The following is a 16,873-nucleotide window of genomic DNA, read 5'->3' as shown; positions in this document are numbered from 1 at the left end:
CTGCATTTCCGCGCTGGACAGCCAGGCTGATCCGTTGCGCAAAAAATGAGCCAGCCCTTCTGTCACCCAATGAGGCTATTAAACGCGGTGAAATGTCTCGGTGAAATACTCTATTTTAATATTTATTCTTTGTAAATCAAAAATTATTTATGTGATTTTATGTTAAAGGAACAATTGCGTCAATCATTAGAACAGAAACTTAGCCAAACAATAGCGTCACTGACGAGTGAGAGGGAAGCATTCGAGGCTGCCGCGAGAGAGAAAGAGAAGAAGCTATTGGCAGCTCGCGATCAGTTGATGTTGCAACATGACGAGGCTATGTTGAGGGCTGAGAATGATAAACAACAGGCTTTGCTTATGGGTAAGTTATAAGGATATTTCTAAATTGTTGCATCAGAGCTTAGAAAGAGATAGAGCGAGTAGGTGGAAGTGAATGTGAGAAAGAAAAGAAGTTTCTAGTACATTGCGAACGTTTTGAAATTCGTTAAATTATTTTACGGGCAAATCATCTTACTTGATTATATTTTCTTATAGCTCATCAAGAACACCAAGCCCTGATGGAGAGGCTAGAAGAAGCGAAACGCATACTCTGTTGCGAGCAGAACAAGCTAGAGCGTGTGCGGCGCGACGCGCAGGCGCGGTCGGATCAAGACAGGAATCATATCAACCAGTTGAAGGATGACTTGGCCGCTTTGAAGACCAGGCTGGAGGAAGCCAAGTTAGTATATTTATAGGGTGGAAAGTTATAAGTGTTCAAGGGGAAAATTTTCAAACGATTAAATTACTTCGTTGTCTGATAAGGGTTGTTTGAATGAATAAGAAAACAAAATTGTAATAAATCTTTAATTAATTCGAACTAAATAATATCCGCAACTTCGTGCGTGTGGACTTAGGTTTTTCCTAAATCCCGTTTGAATTGTTTGATATCTCAGTGTAAAAATAAACTATGTCACGTTTTAACTCTTAGTTCCACTACGTACCTCAGCACTAGAGACTGATAATATCATGACAATGATCTCATCAACAATCTTTTCCTGTGCGTGTAGTAATAATAGTATTCAATAGGGCCGCGGCAGAAGACGATTGCGCTCGTTTCGAGAACCGCATCAAAGAGTTGCACCTGGAGAAGGAGGCAGTCAACCGCGAGTGTCAGGAGACTCGCGCGCAACTGTCGCTCGCGGAGGACAAGTACGACGCCGCGTATGCGCAGTTGCAAGACACTTTGCGCAAACTGAAGGACTGTGAGTATAGATAGCATCATCTAGAGAAGAGGGCAGTCAATAGGACAAGCACTATGTCGCATATGTGCAGTTGCAAGACGAGGAGACGAGACGAGAGAAGGAGGCAGTCATCTGCGAATGTAAAGTATGAGACTAATTATTTTATTCATGGGGTTGTTTTATTTATATAGTAAATTTTTGATTATAATACAAAGCTGACTCATTAAAATAAAATGATACAAACACATTTTATACCGATGTGTGTACTTTTTGATTGTGGATTTTTATAATGCAAACAAAAGTTAGCTAGCTACACAAGTTGTTCTGCAAAAAAAAATTAACTGTCACAGTTTACAGTTCCTCATTTTTTATAATAATCGTGGAAGGAAATGTCTTTCATCTGCGCATAACCTAATATTATAAAAAAAGTATTCTTTCAGTCATTGGTGTGGCCTAATAAATTTTTTAATTTCAGTGGAAAACGAAACAGAAAGTCTCCGCAAAGAACTAACCGATACGCGTCGCCAACTCAGCAACTGTACGGCTGAAAGGGATAAATACAATAGCGCATGTAGGGAATTGCGCGAACATGTCAAACGCTCGGAGCATGAGAGACGAGATGCGGCCAGAGCAAGAGACGAGGCTTATCACAAGATCGCAGGTATGTCATATCATACAATGTCACATATTATCATGCCATAGTGTTGTTGTAGCTTTCCACAAGACTAAAGCGCAGAGTCTTCGTGAAGTGTATGCCAGAAAGGGATGAGTGTAGCGCATGTTGCCGTAGGAAATTGCATAAAAGTCTTATACGCGTTGTGTAGGAGAAGCGGGATGCAGCCAATACAAGGTGCGGAGTTTATAATAAGAATGCCGGTATGTGATGTCACACGATCATATCAAGTCATATCATAACATGTCTAGTCATGGCATAAAATGCTGTAGAAGCAAATCACACGCCGCTAAAGTGCAGGTAGTCGTTGTGAAGATCTATCTCCATAGCCGTGGACGTAAACAGGCTGATGCATTAATTTTGGCAAAATGTTCGTAGATTCCTTCTGAAAATTTTCCAAATTTGTTTAGGGTTGGAAGAAAATCGCACGACTCTTGAGCTGGAGCTATCGCGCGTGCAAACAATGCTGAAGGAGGCGGAGAGTGGCGGCGAACACACGGAGCGCTCTCTGCGTGCTACGGAGGCGCAGTTGAAGAGAGAGCGCGCCGCCTTGGAGCAGGCGCAGCATGACATCAAGGAGTTGCAGTCTAGGTGAGTACTGGGACACTGGAGTTTAGATGTGGCGCTTGCAAAAAATGCTGAACGAGGCGGAGAGTGGCGGTACGGGGCGTTCTCTGCGTGCTATGGAAGTGCAGATGAAGAAAGACCGCATCGCTTTGGAGCAGATTCGCATTATTTGAGTTTACAAACTGACCGAATTCTCGGCTCTCTTTGGTAAAATAAAAAAATAGTCTGAAGATCAGCAGCTCTTCAACACAATAAGTTTTCTTAGTACGTGACAGTGGAAGTAAGCAAATAAAATATTTTTATGACCTCTTGTGGCGAAGTGCGTTGTGCTGGTATTAATCAAAATAAGAAATATGACCTCTTGACAAAATTTCGCACCTTGAAGTTGGGCTTCTGAGCAATTTTACGTCCAAGAAACATTCCCTCGCTGAGTCGAGTTTTTCTCAAGCGGTCATAAAAATTTAGTAACCTTTGACGATCTTTCCAAGGTTGCAAAATGAGAGCGAGGAGCGCGAGCGTTGCGCGGGCGACGCGGCGACGGCTAAGCGTCACAGCGCTGAACTGGAGGCGATGCTAGCCGCAGCCCGCTCCGACCTGGCCGCGGCCAGGCAACGCGGCGCAGAGCTGGAGGAGGCTTGCCGGGCTAGAGATCAGGTTAGAAGTTAGCCCACATATAAAGAAAATAAACTTTTTTTACAAATAATTTAGATGTTGGGACAATGCCAATAGAAAAGTAGGAAGTAGATGCGAAGGAAGATCGGCTATGCCACAGAGAGATGAGAGATAAATCATTTCGGTTAAAATTAAATTACTTCAATAAATCACTTTCAGCAGCACTTTTGGCACGTTTTTCAGAGGGTGGTTGTTAAAATCTAGTTTAACATGATTTTCGTCCTACTTATATGTTTGCGTTTGTATGGTGGTTTGCGCTTGATGGCTGTCCTTTAATAGGTATACATTGAGAGTAAATAAAATGTGCAGGAACTGGTACTGCGTTTGGAAGACTGCAGGTCCAAAGAGCGTCGCTTGGAGGAGCTCAAACACAACTTGGAAGTATGTCTCGCTGATGCTACGCAGCAGATTCAGGAGTTGAAGGTTAGAGCGAATTCAGTCTTATATAGTTTAGTCGTACCTTAGCAAATAACTAGGACTATTGTATTTTTATGATACACCTACACTTCAAGGAAATTTCTAAATATTTTTAAATACATATCAAAAATTGCGTAACCTATGGTTCGTTTTTGTTTCATTGAACTAACTTTCAATGAAAAACACACATACAAACATAATAAGCATTTGTCGGCCGCGTATAACATCACACTGGTCGCGGCTTTCGGTGTTTGTAACAGACCACGACCTAAAAGGTTTTGTTCCATAGACACGTCTCGGCGCCAGCGAAAGCCGCTGTCGCGCGGTAGAAACAGCGCTCGCTCAGACAGAAGCGGGCAGGCGTGAAGCCGAAGCGCGCCTGTCGTCAGTAGCGCACTCGCTGCGCAGAGTGTGCGGCATCCAGCCCGACGGCAGCGTGCAGCAGGCGGCCAGGAGACGCCTCGCCAGTCCGTCCCGGCGATACAGCCCGCACAGAGGTATGCAACATAGTGTGGAGTTAACTGCGACACTACTCGAGGCCAAGGCTTGAAGACTAGCTGCAAAAACTGTGCGGCTTCCCGTATTCTTTTACCTTTGTATTTGTCCTAAGACAGTCAAATTTTGCAGGTCGTGACCACTCGGAAGATCGCAACGAGATTATAGACGTAGATCCGGAAATAATCAAGAAGGGTGTTAGGAACTTAATGCACGAGGTTTGCCAGATTGAAAGAGAAAAGGTAATTGAGCTATTTCTTTTATTTTTAACAAGTTTTTCTCTTGACTACTTTCCTAGCCGATTTCTTAAAATATCCTTGTCATGATTTTCTCAAAATGATATGAAATGAAACCGAATTGCCTTCACCTAAATGGCTTGAAAGGTTTTTTGGTGCTAGTTACTCAAATTCTATTTAACCGATTTCGATAAATGATACGTCATTAGATTTGTGTTGATGACGCCGAGTGTCACTCGGTACATAAAGTTTAAAAAAAATAAAATGGTGGATTTTATACGCTTCAATGTGCGGGCTGGATAAGATGCAAATCTAACTGAAGACGGGGGGGTTTTTTTTTCAAACTTAAAACTATTTTTCAAAAATTTAAGGATGACTTCAAGTCTCAAGTGGGCATACTCAAGAAGCAACTCAAAGAAGCGACAGAACAGCAGGGCAAAGGCGAAGGTCGCTTGCAGTCACTGAACACCAACGTACGCGGCTTGCAAGAAGAAAAGGCGCGATTGCAAGCCGCTTTGGGCCAGAAGGATGCGCAGTTGAATGGTTTGGTAAGTTTTTTTTTTTCAGTTTTGGAACTTGGAAAAGTTAGAATAAATCAGGCGTCGAATTTTAATACCTCCATCTTTTTTGAAGTTTGATAAAAGAGTACTCTTAACTTACAATCTCATCTGATAGTAAGGGCCCCTAATTGTATAAGAGCTAACATATGATGTGACGGTACAACCCGAAAGACGTAAAATATAACACTAATTTATAAACCCTTCTTTATATTTTTATGCACATGACGTTTTACAAAGAAAAAATCTGGGCTTGTGGAATGTGGCAGTTTGAAAACAGACGCAACCAAAGAGCAAATAAAAATAAAAGAAACAATAACTAAATAAGTAAAATCGCAGCCTAGTTGGCACATTTGTCTACAAAAATTGATTGTTGTAAGGATACGAGCATTCTATTTCAGAACGAGTCGGTACAGTCAAAGACTATAGAAATCAGTAATCTGAGAGACAAGATCACCAGTCTAGAAGCAACGTTGAGCTCCGTCACCGAAGAGAAAGTGCAAAATGAGGTAATTTCAATAATTTTATCGATTGGAAGTCAAAAATATGGGATCTTACAAGAAATACATCGTATTTTGGTGTTGCAGAATAAGGCTGAGAATCTTCGACTGCAGTTGGCTGAACGCGTACAGGAAGTTGGACAGTTGCGCGAAGCTTTGGCAGCTGCCGAAGGTGTGTTTATGCAGGAAAATAAGATTTATTCTTGTCTAAACAAGCTGAGAAACTTTCCCCAGTTCGCCAGTCTAATACCGAAAGCGCACTCCGCTCGCCTCGCACATAGAAAATAACCTCACTTTTTAAGAATTTATTTATTTACACTAACAACTTCCATTCAATTATGACTATTTACATGACGCGTACTGTCATAGATGAGGTTTTTATTGCGACTTCACCCGCGTCGGTTTATAAAGCAGAGTTCCCATGAACTCTTTTATTTTCTGGAATAAAAAGTGTCTTATGTGAATCTTTAGGATTCAAACTAGCTCTGCAAAATTTTGTCGAGATCGATTCAATGGTTCAGCAGCAGTTCAGCATGGTTCAAAAGTTAACAAACAGACAGACAGAGCTACTTTCTCATTTGTAATATTATTACCTATAGTCCGCGTGTTTGGTGTTATTACTTACTTATTGATTAGGTCGTGCTGCGAGGTTGGATGTGCGTAGAGCGCAGTTGGAGGGAGACGTGCAACGAGCGGCCGTTGCCGCAAGAGATCGCGATCAAGCGCTCAAGGTACTTTTTACTACTACATCTTTATAAATATGAGGGATTTTGAAAAAAATGCCACTATAGTCCATAATAATTAGAAACTGCTGCAAAGGCTTCTTATTATAGTGACATTTTTAAAGATGTCTATCTCGAGGTGCTCATAACCTATAATTTTAAATGAAATAATAATGTTTTCATTCCACCAACAAGGGTGAAAAACCTATGTGTTATTTACTTCACCTAAGATAGGACGGAATTGCCAGCACATGCACCATACAGCAGTGGTTCAAGTATTGACAGTCGAAGCTGTCAACAAATGCCGTCCGTCAGAAGCTCGATTGTGGTAGAATGACATTTACAATGCCACGATCGCAATAGGTTCTGATTAGTTGACGCTCGAACCCTATTGGCTACAATGCACTGCACAAGAATGCCATAAATTCAGCTAATCACAACAATTGCGATTGTGATAATGATTGACGCAGGTTTTCCGGAATTGACCTGCTGGTCGCTATTGGAACTGGCACGGATTCTGCGGATGAACGATGATGCGAATCACTTTCGCATAGTGTTAGTCTAAATGAGATTTTTTTGCTTTTTTGCTCACTCGGTGAAATACAGCTGTCATTATTTTGTATGGTCGGCTATAATTTATTATTATTAGTAAGTGTCATTTTTACTGTTCATTCGCTACCATGTTATTTCAATCTGCCAATCAGAAACTTCAAGAGCGCTGCGAAGGCTACACCCGTACTATCGCGTCACTAGAAGACAGATGCACATCTCTGAAGGGCACAGTCGAACAACTGTCGACATCTCTACAAAAAGCAGCCGCCGCTGAGAGCGAGCTAAGAGCTGAGTTGAGTAAGACTCAGCGCATGTTGAATGAGGCGAAGAACAATGAGGCCAATGCTATGGACAAGTTGAGGCAGATGCAGAAGTGTATCGGTGAGTTTCTCTATTTTTACTTCGCTTAAGGGCAGAGTTGAGTAGCTATAGTTGTCTCTACAAATTTGATTACATAAAACTCTTAGCTCACTCTCAGCTATAGCTATAGTAGCTATATAGCTGAGAGTGAGCTAAGAGTTTTATTTAATCAAATTGAATTATTACAGCTAACTGTGAGAACGAGCGTCGCGTCCTAACCGAAAAGCTGGAAAGCGCCAAAGCAGTGCTCGGAGAGTTGAAACGCCACAACTGCTCTCTGGAAGACCAGGTGCATCGCCTCACCAACCAGTTGGCAACCCTCGAAGCGCAGAAGTTAGTAAAAATTTGTTGTGTATTCTATATAATGCATACAGCCATACATATTTTTTGCTCTAAATGCCAATTTCATGTATGGTGTAGTCTTAGATTAAGGGGTAAAACCGTACTTTGGACATGACAATTGACGAGTTATTTCTCAAAATTCATGCATTATTATGCTATTACTGTAAAAATGCAGACTGTCTGTGAGTTAACAGGGCTGAGCGCGAGCGAGATGCGGCGTTGCGAGACTCTGCGGAGAGAGCAGGAGGGCGCATTTTGTATTAAGTGCATGTAATTCGACAGTATGTTAGTAAATCACCCACGGGGGCCGTGCCACTCTGCCGCGATGCGGTTAGATTGAGTCTGCATCAGAAAGTATTTAGGCTATTTTTTCGTCATATGGTACATCCCGGAAAAGGACATAGGCTACTTTTTATCCCGGAAAATCAAAAATTTCCTACAGGAATAAAAGAAAACCGAAATCCACGCGGGCGGAGCCGCGAGCATCCTCTAGTAAATAATAAAGTGTCTTCACTTATTCGCCAGAGCCGATTTCGAATCCCAACTCCGCATGACAACCTGGGACGGCAAGGAGAGTAACGACAGCAGCGAGTTGGAGCGCGAACTTCACGCCTTGCAACGCGACCGATCCGAACTTAAAGCGAAATGCGACGCCTTGCAAGACACCGTCCGGAAGTTAGAAGCGGAGCGGCGGATGGTGCGTCCGTCAGTCACTTCCGCGCTTCGCAGCAAAAGCCACGATCGCACTGAGAAGACTGTATACTATTCTTCGGATCTGGATTCAGGTAAATCATAATATAGAAAAGAACAAGCTGACTGACTGACTGACTGATCTATTAGCAAAGTTTTGGTTTCTTGTGCCTTTGAAACCCTCGCTACAGAATCCTTCGCCCGCTCGGGGTTCAAACTAGAGGTGTCAAATATGGTTAGATTCCTATATCATAATATTAATGTTTGTTACAGAAAAATATTGAATATTTTTTACGTTAAAATATATTAACTATCAAAAAAAAAAGCCGCAAGCAGAAACTTGCATGCAAACGATTTTCAACCTTATTGACATATTTCAGAAAACCACATATTAGCAATCTATGAATGATACTGAGCAAGAATATGACAAAATAACAACTTTCTCGTTACCGTCAATAAGGTCGAGAATCGCTTGCACCTGTTTTTCTGTTGCTTTCACCCCTAGCGAACCATTATACAGATTACCACCTTAAAAGCGACGTCTGGGAGGTGTCGGAGGAGGTTCTGTAGAAATATATTATATCACTTTAAAAAAACAAATAATTTTTATTTTGTATTTTTATACTTAAATTATTTCTTTTCATTATTTTTTTTTATAAGAATCATCAAAAACTTCTTTTTGATGATTCTTTTTGATGATTGATTAGTGCGCCGGCGATAAGTTCTCACTTCTGAGAACTTATCGCCGGCGCACTACTGAGCACGGGTCTCCATTTCAATAACACTCAAGTAATAAAAATAGTACCTAACACGATATACTAGTACCAACAAATTTCAAAGGCACTTGTAAACCTTTACTTCAATAAGTACCTACAAGCTTCACAAAAATAAAATATAATAGATTCTGTATTCCTTGTTAGCACCCTTCAGGTTCAGATACGGAACCCTAAAAAGCATGACAATAAAGAAATCCCGAAAGACGTATAGTATAATAATTTTACTCTGAATACCTAGGTACCTATACCTACCTACGTATTTATGCAAAATTAAAAACAATTGGAATGATAAAGAAATGTCAAGAAGGTACAAAAAGTAGATAAGTTTACCCAGTTACCTATTTAAAAATCGTTTTAATAACGAGTTTTTATTTTAGCCTTCATCACGGCTAAAACTAATACAAAAATCGAACAACCCAAGCTCCAAGCACGCCGGAGCTATAACAGACACTCGGTTCCTATGGCTACCTCCCAGTTCCATCATGAGACCCTGGATATAATCCACTATGCCCACCCGGTTCCATCATGAGACCACACAAACACACACATTTCCAAAAAGACCAATACAATTTACGTACCTAACCTATAATAACAAATATGCGCGTCACAAATCTACAAAATCAAGTAACTAACCTAATCTGTGATAATATCAACTCCGAATATCGAAATATGATATTATTTACATTCAGTATTCACCCACAACCAAGTTCACAAATAAATAAAACTACTGTCCTGATTGAATAGCAAAATCGAAAGAATCTATTTGATAAATGAAACTACCGAGGGGCGATATTCCAAACGAATTAAAAACCAACGCGTAGCGATAGAATATAATATTTTATCGCGTATGATATTCGCTACTGATATCGTGTGACGTAGATCGTAGGTCTATCTTTGGCAAACGCCTCGTCAAATTTAAAAGCAATTACTATTAGAAAATGTATTGCTTTAAAAAATTTATATTAAATATGGGGTTTAAGGAATATCTAATATCCTGAATATTTTTTTATATTGAATATGTATTATAGATAAATTATTTTTTGACACCACTAGTTCAAACTATAGACACTCGCAACAAAAATGAACTTTACTATCTTGTTGAATAAATAACTATTTCCCCCTCAGGACCAGATTCCACAAAAGACTCGCGCATATACAAAGAAGTTCCATGTAAAGACAAACCGTACAGTGCAGAGTTCAGTCTGCTGGAACTCGAGAATAGAGAGCTCAAGATGAAGATACGGCGTTTGGAGAAGGAACTTGCTGACAAAGTAAGTTTGTATCTCTAGATATTAAGTTTTTAATTTTTTATATTTAAATCTTCTCAGTAGAAGCTGCTTTAGTTCATTTGAATAAAAGTATTTGTATTCTAATCTCTTCTATATCTATAGGTATTAAAGGTACTTTAGTAATAAACACCTCACATACTACTAAATTTACTTTGAGTGTTATTTTTAAAGGTTAAATAGTTGAATGTAAAGTTCAGTTACGAAGTACATAATAAAGAATTCAGTTATAACTTAACAAAGTCTTTACTTTGGATGATTAGCCACGCAGGATATTAGGAGGATTAGGAATGCATCCTTATTAAATAATATTCTAAAGGATAAACAAACAAATACAGTATGGCTAACACAAGATAACGAAATCTTTGCACCGTAAAGGAAGTTAATTAAAAACCGTCAAATGAAAAAAGCTTTGATTATTTAATTTTACAGCTACCTATATTGTTCGTTGTCGTAACATGCCAAAGGGCAATGGAAAGAAGTATTCTAAATTTACGGAAAATACAGAAGGTAAAAAGTGAAGAAATAAGAAGAAAGACAAAACTAACGGACGCTCTAACACACGCTCTAAAGCTAAAATGGAAGTGGGCAGGACATGTCTCGAGAATAACGGATGACCGATGGACTTTACAAACAACTATATGGCCAGGGCCAAAAGGCAAGAGGAAAGTAGGTAGACCAAAATCGAGATGGTCTAACGATATAGTACAGATAGCAGGGAAGAATTGGCTTAAAACAGCAAAAAGCAGAGAGAAATGGCGGGAACTGGAGGAGGCCTATACCCAATGAGGGGCCCTTATCAAAACAGAATTATAAATACGATTATATATAAGTAAATATGTAAAAAAATAAATTTGTAAATAACTACTAATTAACTAACACATAAATAAACATAACTTACACACATAAATACACACGCATACTTTTATACAATACGCTTATACGCTTACACAACACACACACACACACACACACACACACACACACACACACACACACACACACACACACACACACACACACACACAACGATTAACATACTAACAAATAAAATAGGATAGACATTAGAATAGATTAAATTAATTCGAAACTATATATGTAAATACTAGTAATTGATAAGGAAAATAAAGGCTTAATAATAATAATAATAATAATATTGTTCTAGTAAAATTTAAAAAAAAAAGTTATTCTTTTGCAGGAATCTGAACTAACATTAGCTCGCAACCGCTACTTTAGCGACGCGTCTAATGGAGGCGCCAATAATAGACAAGATATAGAGCAGTACAGAATGGCGGCAATGCAAGCGGAGCGGCTCCTGGAGGCGAGAGAGGCCAGCTACAGACAACAGATCATGCGCCTTGAGAACCAGGTGAGAATAATATTGTCAAGACAGACAATACATAGACACAGGCAAGACAAGTAAGACAGACAGACGTGTCAAATAGCATTTTAAAGCATGTGGGATTATTTCAGTCTAGATGGTGTGTTTCTCTTTTTTTTATAATTTAGGTATCTATCTTTTTAATTTTCATTAAAGAAATAGGTTTTAGGGTTTGTCTTATTCCTTCCCTAGAAGATGCCCGCGACTTCGGCCGCGTGGGTTTAGGTTTTTAAAAATCCCGTAGGAACTCTTTAATTTTCCGGGATAAAAAGTAGTATATGTATCAAGCAAATTTGTCAATATGCTTGGCTCGAGCAAAAATCTATGGTTCTTGGAAGCCCAGATATGTATTTTTAACCCCCGACCCAAAAAGAGGGGTGTTATAAGTTTGACGTGTGCATCTGTGTATCGTAGCTTCTAAACTAATGAACCGATTTTAATTTTGTTTTTTTTTTTGTTTGAAAGGTGGCTTGATCGAGAGTGTTAGCTATAATCCAAGAAAATCGGTTCAGCCGTTTTAAAGTTATCAGCTCTTTTCTAGTTACTGTAACCTTTACTTGTCGGTGGTGTTATAAATTTTTAATTTACACTTGTAATTTGCATTTTTGTTCGTGGCAGCTATCGCAGCTTCGCTCGCAACTATCAGCGGAGATCCGTCGTCGCCAGGCGTACATCGCCCGCAGCGGGCGCGCCGCTCGCGACGTGCAGGGCTTACGATCTGCTCTCAGAGACTCGCTGAGGACTGTATCGCAGGTAACTATTGCGTTATTATATCGCAGCTTCGCTCGCAACTATCAGCGGAGATCCGTCGTCGCCAGGCGTACATCGCCCGCAGCGGGCGCGCCGCTCGCGACGTGCAGGGCTTACGATCTGCTCTCAGAGACTCGCTGAGGACTGTATCGCAGGTAACTATTGCGTTATTATATCGCAGCTTCGCTCGCAACTATCAGCGGAGATCCGTCGTCGCCAGGCGTACATCGCCCGCAGCGGGCGCGCCGCTCGCGACGTGCAGGGCTTACGATCTGCTCTCAGAGACTCGCTGAGGACTGTATCGCAGGTAACTATTGCGTTATTATATCGCAGCTTCGCTCGCAACTATCAGCGGAGATCCGTCGTCGCCAGGCGTACATCGCCCGCAGCGGGCGCGCCGCTCGCGACGTGCAGGGCTTACGATCTGCTCTCAGAGACTCGCTGAGGACTGTATCGCAGGTAACTATTGCGTTATTATATCGCAGCTTCGCTCGCAACTATCAGCGGAGATCCGTCGTCGCCAGGCGTACATCGCCCGCAGCGGGCGCGCCGCTCGCGACGTGCAGGGCTTACGATCTGCTCTCAGAGACTCGCTAAGGACTGTATCGCAGGTAACTATTGCGTTATTATATCGCAGCTTCGCTCGCAACTATCAGCGGAGATCCGTCGTCGCCAGGCGTACATCGCCCGCAGCGGGCGCGCCGCTCGCGACGTGCAGGGCTTACGATCTGCTCTCAGAGACTCGCTGAGGACTGTATCGCAGGTAACTATTGCGTTATTATATCGCAGCTTCGCTCGCAACTATCAGCGGAGATCCGTCGTCGCCAGGCGTACATCGCCCGCAGCGGGCGCGCCGCTCGCGACGTGCAGGGCTTACGATCTGCTCTCAGAGACTCGCTGAGGACTGTATCGCAGGTAACTATTGCGTTATTATATCGCAGCTTCGCTCGCAACTATCAGCGGAGATCCGTCGTCGCCAGGCGTACATCGCCCGCAGCGGGCGCGCCGCTCGCGACGTGCAGGGCTTACGATCTGCTCTCAGAGACTCGCTGAGGACTGTATCGCAGGTAACTATTGCGTTATTATATCGCAACTTCGCTCGCAACTATCAGCGGAGATCCGTCGTCGCCAGGCGTACATCGCCCGCAGCGGGCGCGCCGCTCGCGACGTGCAGGGCTTACGATCTGCTCTCAGAGACTCGCTGAGGACTGTATCGCAGGTAACTATTGCGTTATTATATCGCAGCTTCGCTCGCAACTATCAGCGGAGATCCGTCGTCGCCAGGCGTACATCGCCCGCAGCGGGCGCGCCGCTCGCGACGTGCAGGGCTTACGATCTGCTCTCAGAGACTCGCTGAGGACTGTATCGCAGGTAACTATTGCGTTATTATATCGCAGCTTCGCTCGCAACTATCAGCGGAGATCCGTCGTCGCCAGGCGTACATCGCCCGCAGCGGGCGCGCCGCTCGCGACGTGCAGGGCTTACGATCTGCTCTCAGAGACTCGCTGAGGACTGTATCGCAGGTAACTATTGCGTTATTATATCGCAGCTTCGCTCGCAACTATCAGCGGAGATCCGTCGTCGCCAGGCGTACATCGCCCGCAGCGGGCGCGCCGCTCGCGACGTGCAGGGCTTACGATCTGCTCTCAGAGACTCGCTGAGGACTGTATCGCAGGTAACTATTGCGTTATTATATCGCAGCTTCGCTCGCAACTATCAGCGGAGATCCGTCGTCGCCAGGCGTACATCGCCCGCAGCGGGCGCGCCGCTCGCGACGTGCAGGGCTTACGATCTGCTCTCAGAGACTCGCTGAGGACTGTATCGCAGGTAACTATTGCGTTATTATATCGCAGCTTCGCTCGCAACTATCAGCGGAGATCCGTCGTCGCCAGGCGTACATCGCCCGCAGCGGGCGCGCCGCTCGCGACGTGCAGGGCTTACGATCTGCTCTCAGAGACTCGCTGAGGACTGTATCGCAGGTAACTATTGCGTTATTATATCGCAGCTTCGCTCGCAGCAGTCGACCGAGACTTTTTAGGGTTCCGTACCTCTAAAGGAAAAACCCTTATAGGATCATTGTCTGTCTGTCCGTCTGTCGTGTCTGTCAAGAAAACCTATAGGGTACTTCCTGTTGACCTAGAATTATGAAATTTGGCAGGTAGGTAGGTCTTATAGCACAAGAAAATACCCTAAAAATTGAAAAAAAAACAAGGAAAATTCGCATCCTTCCTTCCACTTAAAAACTATCATATTATAAGAGGACAATTTAGTCTCTTATCAAATCTAACCAAATTAACCTAACAATAATTTAGATTAATCTAACAATAATTTAGATTTACTATGTGGAAGTGGATTCACCTAACAATAATTTCTTTTCCGTCAGGATCCGGCATTAGACTCCTACACGTTGGAGCACGAAGCGAGAAAGCTGGACAGCACTTTAACACACAGCCTGCCGCCTCTCAACGACAGCTATGATTCTTCCAAATAAAATAAAAAGGTTTCTGAAAGTATGGAAAATTTTACCTTCCGGTCGAATAATTTAGAACATTTTTAAAAGGTACTATGCATAGGCCCAATTACAGTTTAAAATAGACGCGTCCTTTCGAGTTTGACGCAATGTGTCTTGAGCATAACCCCATAGTCTGAAAGGTTACTGAGCGACTCGAAGTCGCATCTGTAACCAAAATAAGTAATTATTTCTGATCTCATGCCAATACCAGTATCTATAAGACGTATTTTGGATTTGTTTTTACTTTTATAATCGCCACAGACTTAAGAAAAACTATAGACGGATCTCTTGCGAACAAATTTTAAGATGAAAGTATGATTCTGTCAGTAGTAGATACACAATGGAAATAAACGTCACTGCCACGCGATAGACTTTTTTGAACAAGTTTTGAACTTTTATTGTTGAAATCGACCTTTTATTTGGCGTCCCGATTACAGTCATCGCAAAACAAGACGTAGTTCAATTTGAATTTACAACATGGCGATTTGCGCAGGTCATAGACTAAGGATAAAATATACAAGCTCAACTCTGTTTTTATACAATGTGCAGTCAATCTCCTTGTGTTTAGATTGAACTAATTGTTTTTTTTTTAAAGAATATTAGCCATTTTTAATCATGACTAACATTCCCCTTTCCCCTCCAACTAAGCGTTAAGCTTGTGCTAGGAGTGGATACGACAATAGTGCAACGGGTGGGGTTTGAACCGCCGACCTTTCGGATTTCAGTCCGCTCCTATAACCGTTGAGCTTTTGAGGCTCATAACTACATAAGGCTACTTACCGTCTATTATTTCCCCTTGTCTGAGAGTTTATACTAAAGTTATATAGAAGATATAATTTGGCAAGATACCTCTAAATATTAATACCTAGATAATTAATTTTATTTATTAATAAATAAGAAACTAGTCTAATTTATTAACATTTGTATTATGTAAGACTAAAGGACCACTTTTGCACTAGTCAATCCGTAGACTTGTAGAATAGTTATTTATTATAATATTTTTAAAGTAGGTAAATCTTCTTTAGGCGCGACTTGGGATTGAGGTTGAAATCTATAGAGTGCACTTTGACTTTGGTTAGACTTAAGTTTCGGTTAAAACGAGACAGATTCATGCCAGCGGTATAACGCTGTCTCGTTTTAACAGTGTCTTAAGTCTGAGCAAAGTCAAAGTGCGCTCTGTAGATCTCAGCCTCAGATTTCTATTTTCTACTTATTAGTCCATATTTAAAGTAGCCAAACAGAACAGCTGTTTTGAGACCGCCATCTTTTATCGTGGTGTTTTAAAGTACCAAGTAGTTAGTTATCTAGTGCCATTTATTTCACAACGTCAAAGAAGTTTTATTTCAACCGCGCGTGACGTTTACACGCACTAATGTTTTTTTTTGTTTTGTAGATGAATATAATAATAATTATACTAATAAGAAGTAACAAATAATAATATAAGTATACTTACCCATTAGGTAAATAACTATGTATGTACGTATTATAATATTATATCTAACGGCTCAAAATTAGGTTGTTGAATAGTTTGAATTCAAATATCTAAAGAACATTAAGAAACACAAAATATGGCACTTTTAGAAGAAATTAAAAGATTTGTAAGTTATGGTTCAGACCAGTTTTTAAACGAATCCGTCCTTATTTTATTTTTTAGCTAATATTGGAGCGTTTCACAATTAGAGTTCCTCAAACATGTCTTAGATTTTATCATTTTTGCAGTGTTAAAAATTATCAAAATCATTGCCTGATAACTAAGATCTTGAGTATTAAGGCTGAAATCTATAGTACATACTTGTACTTAGATTTTGCTATGACTTAACTTAGTTAAAACAAGACAAATATCAGAGACATGAATTTGTCTCTTTTTAACTGTCTTCAGTCTGAGCAAAGTTCAAGTACGATCTAATAGATCTCAACCTAAGTGACGTTTAGCCATAGAAGCGTGGCATGAGTAAATTATTATCTATCCAGCCATATTTTATTCTAGTAGTGTAGAATGGCCCCGGATATGATAGTAAATTGAAACATAAATCTCGTTTATCATTCTAAGATTTATAACAATAATATATTCCTCATGATTTTTTCTCATCAAAAACCTTTTACACCTACTAATTTTATTTATTATCTAGAATACAAAACATGTAAACAATTTTTACTAAACCCTA

General features: G+C 41.1%; 1 protein-coding gene across 1 annotated transcript in view; it reads left to right on the top strand.

The window, feature by feature from the left end:
* LOC123868846 (rootletin) overlaps positions 1–14,689 on the top strand; it is a 28,102-nt gene extending 13,413 nt beyond the window's left edge. Inside the window, exons 19-38 of the mRNA XM_045911491.1 lie at positions 169–361; positions 535–718; positions 1,066–1,241; positions 1,696–1,881; positions 2,304–2,484; positions 2,949–3,114; positions 3,442–3,555; positions 3,839–4,046; positions 4,177–4,286; positions 4,652–4,828; positions 5,239–5,346; positions 5,425–5,509; positions 5,974–6,068; positions 6,764–6,992; positions 7,160–7,304; positions 7,839–8,098; positions 9,905–10,050; positions 11,264–11,434; positions 12,065–12,199; positions 14,580–14,689. Of these exons, the coding sequence (XP_045767447.1) occupies positions 169–361; positions 535–718; positions 1,066–1,241; positions 1,696–1,881; positions 2,304–2,484; positions 2,949–3,114; positions 3,442–3,555; positions 3,839–4,046; positions 4,177–4,286; positions 4,652–4,828; positions 5,239–5,346; positions 5,425–5,509; positions 5,974–6,068; positions 6,764–6,992; positions 7,160–7,304; positions 7,839–8,098; positions 9,905–10,050; positions 11,264–11,434; positions 12,065–12,199; positions 14,580–14,687 (3,177 nt within the window). The 3' untranslated portion in view covers positions 14,688–14,689. The remainder of the gene's footprint in view (positions 1–168; positions 362–534; positions 719–1,065; positions 1,242–1,695; positions 1,882–2,303; positions 2,485–2,948; positions 3,115–3,441; positions 3,556–3,838; positions 4,047–4,176; positions 4,287–4,651; positions 4,829–5,238; positions 5,347–5,424; positions 5,510–5,973; positions 6,069–6,763; positions 6,993–7,159; positions 7,305–7,838; positions 8,099–9,904; positions 10,051–11,263; positions 11,435–12,064; positions 12,200–14,579) is intronic.
* Positions 14,690–16,873: the final 2,184 nt, after the last annotated feature.

Source organism: Maniola jurtina, chromosome 10 (assembly GCF_905333055.1).
Source record: "Maniola jurtina chromosome 10, ilManJurt1.1, whole genome shotgun sequence".
NCBI classification, from domain to species: Eukaryota; Metazoa; Arthropoda; class Insecta; order Lepidoptera; family Nymphalidae; genus Maniola; species Maniola jurtina.
This window is presented reverse-complemented; position numbering and strand designations above follow the sequence as displayed.